Source organism: Columba livia, chromosome W (genome assembly GCF_036013475.1).
Source record: "Columba livia isolate bColLiv1 breed racing homer chromosome W, bColLiv1.pat.W.v2, whole genome shotgun sequence".
Lineage (NCBI taxonomy): Eukaryota > Metazoa > Chordata > Aves > Columbiformes > Columbidae > Columba > Columba livia.
The window spans coordinates 19,375,435-19,384,794 of NC_088641.1; the positions used below are offsets into that span (position 1 = coordinate 19,375,435).

At 38.5% G+C, this 9,360-nt stretch overlaps 1 protein-coding gene across 3 annotated transcripts in view; it reads left to right on the plus strand.

The window, feature by feature from the left end:
- LOC135577177 (protein ARK2N-like) overlaps window positions 1-9,023 on the plus strand; it is a 79,505-nt gene extending 70,482 nt beyond the window's left edge. For 2 of the 3 annotated variants that reach the window (XM_065045014.1, XM_065045012.1), the window contains exon 5: window positions 5,965-9,023. In XM_065045014.1, the coding sequence (XP_064901086.1) occupies window positions 5,965-6,154 (190 nt within the window). In that variant the 3' untranslated portion in view covers window positions 6,155-9,023. Of the gene's footprint in view, window positions 1-2,508; window positions 2,564-5,964 lie in introns of those variants that run through there. The other variant, XM_065045013.1, reaches the window with a different exon arrangement.
- The last annotated feature ends 337 nt before the right edge of the window (window positions 9,024-9,360 follow it).

The following is a 9,360-nucleotide window of genomic DNA, read 5'->3' on the forward strand; positions in this document are numbered from 1 at the left end:
CAGTAGTGCCCAGTGTGGGGGAGTACAGTAGCTGCCCTGTCAGTCTTTGGAGACGGAGTCTTTGAGGCAACAGTGTCTGCAGTCGGGGAGGGAGCGACCTTGGCAGCTTCGCTCTGTGTGGGAGCTGGAGCTGCCTTGGCAGTTACTGAGGCTGAAGAAGCAGCCATCGGGGGGAGGGGTGGTAGCGGTAGCTATGGGGGCTGTAGCCATAGCCTTTGCTGCCTTGCTCCGTTTGGAGCGGCCAACCATGCTTGTTGCCAAGACTGGAGCAGATGCAACGCAAGTCTCAGGAGTCAAAAAAGACGCAATTCTATTTAACCTCATCTCTCTTATCACTAGCACGAACTGACACACATTCAGCAAACCTAACAATACCAACAAAGTACGGTCAAAGCTCCAAGGATATTCAAACATCTGTAATCTGTCCTAACGTGAAAGGAAATGTATCGTTAGTTAGCTTTTTTATAGATTGGCTCGTCCAATTGGAAAACACACAGATGTATTTATCTTTAATCTCTACTAGAGGTTTCTCTAGATACAACAGTAATGAGTGTAAATTCATTATCAGCTGGAGTATAATAAAATAAACCAGTGCCAAACCACACAGTAAAATCATCACCATCATCCAGTTTCCAGATGTAATAAAATGCATGAACCTATTAGTGAAATACGCCCAGCACAAGTAAGGTACGGCAGAACACACTGTAGAGAGTAACTGATACGACTTATGCCACAGCATCTTTAAACCAATGTAATTCAATCTACTTTAATACTACTAGATAATGTCCAAAGCACACAGACCTGTGAATATCCCAACCCTATGAGTTGACACTGTGCCAAGAAAATTGAAAGTACATCACAGCTGTAAGAACACCTAAATCTCCAAATTTTACCCCTTTTTAGTGCCAAATTTTAACACTTTTGAACCCCACGTTGGGCGCCAATCAGTCTGTCACCATTTACTGCAGGGTGACAATACACTGTGGCAGATGCTCTCCAGGACAAAAACCAGTATTGAATTTCTGGGAGTAGCACAGCAGCTGTTGCAAGCTGCCTGCCGCAGGGGGCACCAGGAAGTCCTGGACTGGACTCAGCAGTAGACAGGAACTGGATTCAGGGATGCATGGACTGTAACTGGGATCAGGATTGCAGGTAGGAGAACAGGCAGGGTCCTCTTCAGACACTGGCCATGAATGAAGAGCACGAGACCCTTGTGATCTCCCAGCTTTAAACTGTGTATGACATGGATGGCATGGGATACCTCATTGGTCAGTTTGGGTCACCTGTTCTGTCTGCCCCTCCCTGCAAGTATGACCCCCTCACTTATGGGACACATTAAGTTTATCAGTGGCCTTGGCTTATATAGCAGTAAAATGTAAACCTGGGCCTTTTCTGCTTATCATTAGCTCAGTAAAACTGTAAACATTGGGCATTATCAGCTCTGGAGCAAATGCTGTCCAAAAAACATGTAGCAAACTTCAGAAAAATGCAGTTACTTAGAAGAATCTAGCTGAAAGGAAAATTAACTAACAGAGAATTGGTCTTGTTTTAACCAAAACCAGTATAGGGCACAATCCAGTGTTACTAAATGAGGAAAAAAAAGGAAATTTTAAGGTGCTTAAGGAAGAGAGTTTTAGTTTTCACTTTTAGAATACTGAAAGTCCTTGCATGGCTAACTCTTTTGGAAGATACTAATTCCTTAGGAAGTAGCTCTCCAGGCTGTTTATCCAGCAGACCAAGGGCTTGGAGGATCTTTGTCCTAATGATAAGCAGTGTGGACTTGTTCTCCAGTACTAGTTCATGTAAAGCTGTCTAGCACTATGTACACACAACTCTTCTGCTTGAGATCCCCTGTTCAAAAGCTTTCCTTGTTGCTTACCTCAGTGGTATTTACCATGTACAAGAATGAATACGTTCAGTAAATGCAGAGTTGCTGTTTAAAATCAGTTTTAGTAGATGCGGACCGATATAATTTCAGAGAAGAGAGAAATAAAGCACACTTTTGTGCTTTCCTTCGTTCATGTGACCATCTACCATTGCAAGGGCGAAAACTCATGGACTCCACACAATTCAATATGAATTCAAGCGAAGCCATTTATTACAGAAACAAGCCTCCTTATATATGCAGTTATTTCCTGATCATGCGTCCATGCTCCAAGCATGCATTAGCTAATTGGATATTGTCCATGTTCACGAGTTGTCCACACGCCCGAGTCTCACTGCTAATAGGTCTGTTGTTTGACGTCATGTTGAGGCCCTGTTATTCTAGAACTTCCTCACTCCCAGAGGAGGTCCTGTTTTCAGCTTTTTGAAGCAGCCTTGAAATTCCTTTGGGCCTGGCTAGTTCAATAATCTCCATCTAATAGAAACCCATCCACACAACAACCTCAAGAAAATCCCTCAAATCTCCCACATACCATCTCCCAAAGACTAGTTCTTACTGGCTCCATTGAATACTCACACATTTCAATTGTTCAAATCCTATTTAGAATTTTATTTCTTTTGCAGGTCTAGGCTTGCAGTTATGAAGTACTGATGGGCTTCTGAGAGGGTTGTCATTTGGAAAAGGTTCAGGTTTTTGATCAGTATTTTTTGCATGCTTAGTTAGCATGGTGTTTGGATTCAGTTCTTTTGCTCGCATGGATTTTTATTGTGTTCCATATTCCTTGTTGTTGTTGGACTGGTGTGAGTTGTGATACCCTAAGTTTGTCTATCATCTGTAGTTTTTCAGATTGCTAGTGAATTGGTGTTGTTTCTCATCACTGGAATATTACTTGGTATCTACTTAGGACACCAAGTCACATTTTTGTCCTGGTTTGACTGAAATAATTTTCTCTGTTAAGTTAGAAACTCTTCTTTTTTTGTAGCTAGCACAGTCATTGTTTAGATTTAGTTTGAGAATAAAAAGATAGCACCCTGCAATAAAATTAATGTTTTTCTTCAAGTAACTTTCCAGTGATTTTGAGTTGGAATGAAGAGAATGTAAAAATGTACTGTTATCTTAGCTGTTGTCTGAGAGACCAAGGTCTTTCTGGGCTTTCTATCTGCAGGTGTGAGGCAGCTGGGAATGGAGGCATGGATGGGACAGACCTTGACTGACATCCAGGCTGATCAATGAGAATTAGCATCATGCTTCGTGTTTAATGGGAGTTAGGTTTTCTGTCTCATGAGACTTGTTCTGGTTCTGTTCCATTCCAGTTGAGTTCCATTCAGGAGTTCTTTTAGTTCAACGTTTTACAGTGAACCTCTGGGGCTTTCTGCCTTTTTGGCCTTTTCACTCTCTCTCTTTGGGATCGGCTGTTTAAGACCAGGGTGCTCTCTTCCCAGGACTGGCTGCTCGGTGCAGATGGAGTTCATGAGGAATTGCATTGAGTATAGCTTATTTTATATTTTATTTTTATTTTATATATATATAGTACTAATAGTAGTATTAGTATTATTTTGTTATTTTATTAAACTGTGTTTATCTCAGTCCATGAGTTTCTCCCTTCCCTTTCGACTCTCTCCCCTACTTGGGGGTGGGGAGTGGGTGAGCAGCTATCATGGTTTTGATTGCTAGCTAGTGTTAAACTGTGACAGTTTTTCAGTTTGTTTAATTTTTGTCAGATTATTTTTTTTTATCATGCATGTGTATAAAACAGTCTTCCTCTGTTTTTTCCTATTTTTATTTTTTGTCCCTCCTTTTTTGATTGCCTTTACTTGATATCTTAGCTACAGATTGGAAAGCGTGTTCCCTAAACTAATGTTTGATTGAACGTCTTGCTGTTGGCTGCTTGTGTGACTTGTTTGAGGATAAACACTTATATTTTTGCAAGGTGTCATTTCTATGAGATAATTTATGTCTTGCTTTTTGTCATCTTCAGGCAGAAAATTTAGTATTATCTTTGCCTAGGCATTGAGGATTGTTCTGTATCAGAACAATGGACCATAGTACCTGAGACCAAACGTTGTATTTAGTTAGCTTTAGCTACGAGCTTTTCTTGTCAGTTATGCTTAAAAATATTTCTTTTAAAAGGAAGCTTTAAAAAAAAAAAAAACAAAATAACAAAACACCAAAAAAAACCCCAAACAACACACCCTACATCTGTTAGAGTTCCAGTCTCTTATTACTAATTATTTGTAGATACCTACTTTAAGTATGTATTTTTAATCCTGAAGAAGTAATTAAAAAGTCATTCTGAACATCACATCTAAAACTAAATAGCATATCTAAGAAGGAAATGAGACATTTATATTCAGCAAAGTTAGAGCTCAGAGAATGAGGTTTTTCATTCTATTTCATGAAACTCTGTCTCTAACCAGAACCAAGAGAGATGAGCATAACCTTAGTTCTGGAGAAAATAAATGGCACTACCTTAAATTAAAACAAATAAAATGTAAATGCCAGGGATATTTGACCAGTGCAGAAAGCCTGGGTTCCTGAAATACAGTACATGTGCCTTTATAAAGAAACAGGAAAAGGTTACCCCAGCAGCTAAATATCTCCTGCATATGTATGCAGCCAGGAACAGCTGCAACCACTACCAGTGCTTACAAGAGCAAAATATTTTTTTGCAGCTCTAGGTGAAAAGTTTTCCTAGCACTTGTTTAAAATTTACAACTAGTAATGGAGTGACCATCCTAAAGACTCCAGTAAATTCCTGTCATCACTTCATCATGTAACAAAATTAGTCTTTCATTTTGTTTTTTTGTTTTTTTTTTGTTTTGGTTTGGTTTGGTTTGGTTTGGTTTTGGTTTTGTTTTGTTTGTTTGGCTGGTTGTTTTTTTTTTTGTTTTTTGTTTTTTTCGAATTATTTTTAGCTTGTACTTAAATCAGCACCTATCTATCATGAATATAATAGGTAAAAATACTGTGCAAATAAGTAGATATGTACCTCACTTCAGCAAGGCACTTGAGTGTGTGCTTGTCTTTAAATACATGATTTAGTCTCATTGACTACAATCACTGGAAGCTTAAATGTTTTGCTGAAGTGGGGCTATACTGTTGTCAGTGAGCATTTCACAGAATCACAGAATGTCAGGGGTTGGAAGGGACCTCGAAAGATCATCTAGTCCAATCCCCCTGCCGGAGCAGGAACACCCAGATGAGGTTACACAGGAAGGTATCCAGGCGGGTTTTGAATGTCTCCAGAGAAGGAGACTCCACAACCTCCCTGGGCAGCCAGTTCCAGTGTCTGTCACCCTCACTGAGAAGAAGTTTCTTCTCAAATTTAAGTGGAACCTTTTGTGTTCCAGTTTGTACCCATTACCCCTTGTCCTATCATTGGTTGTCACTGAGAAGAGCCTGGCTCCATCCTCGTGACACTCACCCTTTACATATCTGTAAACATTAATGAGGTCACCCCTCAGTCTCCTCTTCTCCATTCCCAGCATGTTTGTAATTTTTAGTTAAGAAGACCAAAGAGAATTCAAGGGTAATGGCTGTAATAATGTAATTACAAGATCTCTTGTAATGATTGTAATGAAAGTATCATTATGTCCTTATTTTAACATGGTTTTGATTTCATATAGAAAGAAAGCTTTTATCTTTGTCTCATCAAGCCTCACTTATTTTTTTTCTCTTTTTAAAATTCCAGTGGGTAAAACTGCTAGCAGGAAACTGTGCTTCTGAATAATACATGGTATTTATTACACATGATGGGGCAGACTTCTTCAAGATCCTTGGGATCCATGCATATATGTATATGTGCATAAAAATGCACACATTTTACACCCAGTGGCAGAATTCAGTTCTTAAAAATAATTTAAACCCCACCACCACCCCCAAGTTTAAATTTAAGTTTAGTCTTAGCTATGTTACTGAGTATTTAAGATGTCATGGACTCTACAAATGGAAAATCCATTAAGACATTTTGGTGAGGGACATGTTAACAAGATGCTTAAGTGATAAACCACTGCAGCTAAGAACCTTGTGCCTGAATCCAACAGTAGCTTTAATCCCTTGTATTTTTTCCCTTGCTACAGGTGTGTGCATCCCAGGGGAGGTGTGATTCAAAGTGTGTCTTCTTGGAAGCATGGCTCAGGCTCACAGTACATTAACACTCAGCAAACACAATCGTGGACAACTGTGACTCCGCAGCAGAATTGGTCTTCACCCCCAGAAGTAGTAGACCTCACTTTGGATGAGGATACCAGACGTAAATATCTACTGTAATGCAGCGTCACTGTGTTTCTGTCTCCACCCCTGCTCCCCTTTGTGGCGCATTGTTAAAGCTTCAGCTTCAGAAGCCCTGTTCTCGGCATTACAAAATTCAAACTCATTAAGTTTTTCATTTCCATAAGAATGTGGTATAATTTCGATATCATTTAAAGTGGTTTTGCCCTCTCAAAGGAGGATTCCTCCCAGAATTAAAACCCAAAAGCACCAAACTTAAAACACATCTACAGTTACTAACTTGTGTCTGTGTTAATCTGAAGAAATAACTGTGTGCAAACCCTTTCCGACCTCTGACTTCAGAACATTTTTAATTTATCAATATATTGATTTTGTTAGTAGAAACTACTGTTTTGCTGTGTGAGCATCAGTGATTTTGAGAAATGCTGTGTCCTCACTGATTTCAGTGGAACTTGGGCCAAGAGTATTTATAGCCAAGCTGATGTGGTTATGTTACCAGCAGGAGGGACTGTCTTAAATACAAATGGCCCATAACATATGCACTGAACAGCTTTTAATTAAAGGATTTTTATTTTCCATAGAATTTATAGTTTACACTCTTTTCAGTGCTGAGTCTTCTGTCTACTTGATTACTGTGTTTCACTGATCGTTTCCCACAGCTTGTTACAGCTTGAAATAGTAATATGAGTGACTGACTTACTAGCAATCGATTATTGCAAAAGCACAAGAAAATGAAAAATAATAAAAAGGCCCAGCATCCCTCTCCTTTTTAAAGTCTTCCAAGTCTTTCTTGGAGCAGGAGAGAAGCAAAACATTTTGCTCATAGTCCTAATTTCTACTGTTGCTTATTTGCTTCATTGACCATTTCAAAAAACAACCAGCAACAACAATAACAAAAGCTCAGACAGTTTGCTGAAATTTGCGAGGCCATTCAAGTGCTTAAAACTCTGTCCTAAAAGATGTTGCAGGATCACGGCCTAAGATTGTGTTTTGTTTTGTTGGTGGTTTTGTGTTTGTTTGTGGGGTTTTTTTTGGTTTTTTTTTGTTTGGTTGGTTGATGTTTGTTTTTTTTAACTAGATCTGCACAACTTTCCTGGCTTTAGGTCATGTTTCTTATCCTATTTCTGCAATTGCTTTTTAAGGTATGATCTGGGAAACACTTTCTACCAGAATATTTACCGAAATCAGTGGATCTATGTACTTTAGCAGGCTGTAGTTTCTGTAGTGCATATGGAAAATCTGTGTATAGAAAAATCTGTCATTTTGAGCTTTTCTCAAGGCAAAAACCAAAGATCAGTCCTTCACAAGATGATATTAACTTTAAATGTGTATTGTGCAATTAAAATTTCCTTCGTATTCAAAATGTTTCTAGTGGGAATTTTGTATAGCTCTATCATCAGATTTTTTGCTATTTAAGGCTGAACAGGGAGCAGTCAGGCCATGGGAAGTTCTATTTTCTTTTTGCGTTGGCTGGTTTCTAAATTTATTTGGCTTCCAATAATTTTATCTATGGGGAAAAAGAAAATATAAAATGAACAATGTTGTCACATAATTTAAAGGAAAAAAAAACAGTAGTGGTGGTAAAGTTAGTAACAAACAGCTTTTTCTTTAATAAGCAGAACGGTTATGACTACAGTTTAAAGAACAACTTGGTAAGGTATTGATATTCCAATTTCAAGCTTTCTAAAACATTGAACATAAGTGTATTGCATGGCCAGAAAAATGTATGGGGTGCTTCTAGTGACTGATTACTTTCTCTGGGGGGTGAGAGGGAGGAAGCGGCATGTGGATGGAACCGATTTGCATTGCAGTAGGGAAAAGCCCTGTCCTATTGGGGCACTATATCAGTAGTGGCTGTCAGTCTTTTCTCCTCGTATTTTAATCATGCAACTCAGCTGTCATTTTAGTGGGCTACCACATATGCTGTAAAGGTAACTTTGGAACAGTGATTTAGTGTGGCTGCTTTTTCCTGTTTCACAAACTCTTTTAAAGATCAGTTTTGAAGAAAGCTGCAGGGACCCATTTGTAGTCCTTCCATGAAAAATGCAAACTAATTCTTGTTTTTCAGTTTGTATATGATGTGACATCCATGTATATATAAAAATTACTGTGTCTCAACCAAACTTCCTTTAGTTATGCACTGTGTTTGTTTAAACAATTCATGTATTGTAGTCTGATGCAGGTTTTATTTAAAACACTACATATTTTCTCTTATTTCTAACAAATTTGAAAGGGTAGTGATCTGAAAACTGCAATCACTGGATAGCTAGAAAGTGTGGTTTTGGTTTGTTATTTGGTTTGTTGGGGGTTTTTTTGTTGTTTGTTTTTGTTTGTTTGGGGTTTGTTTGTTTTGTTTTGTTGTTATTGTGGTGGTTTGTGTGTGGTTTGTTTGTGTGTTTTTTTGTTTGGTTGGTTTGGTTTGGTTTTTAAGAGAGCAAAATGTACCTGGACAGTTTTGCTCTTTTCAGCAGGAAAGAGAAATGCTAGCTGTTGTATAGCTAAGAACCAATGGACTTGGGGCCTGATCCAGAACCCACTGGAGTTGATGTGGGGCTTTCCATTGACTTCAGTGTGCATTAGCTCAAGCCCTTCATGGTTTAGCAGTTCCTGAATTGCTGAAGCATCAAATTCGAATCTTTTTTAGTGAAGACAAATCATTGCTTAGAATAAAAATGTTTAAAACGTGACTAGTTAAAAAATTTGATTCTTCTCAACCCTTGTTATTTAGTTCTCATTTTCCATCTAGTATTTAATGGTCTTTGGAGAAAAAATAATAATAAACCAGAGTGGAATATAAATATATATATTTTTGGTGCAAGATGAGACCTTCTGTTTTTTGAAACAAGTCTGTAGCATAAAGGTTAAACTATTTTAAGACAAAATAAAATAGAGTGTATTATTTAAACAATAACAACTTGTTTGGGATTTTTTTTTTTCCCCACTTCCATTCAATACGCTGCTCTTTGTTACATCTCCAAAACAAATCCTTAAGCTCTGGGAATGTGTTACAACTGCCCAATTTCAGCACTGTTGTAATGCATTTAATTTTGAACATCCAGAATGTAAATGTGATTTCCTGACTGCAAAAGCTTGCTTTTATCTCCCAGACCAGGGCAGGACCACCACTTCTCCCTGTACCACAAGTGGGGGATGTAGGGGATGCACAGGTAGCAGTAATGAGTGGCCGCTGTCCATCGTGCTCTGCAGAATCCCTTTGAGGGATGTGGTTTCTGTGCAGCCTCCAT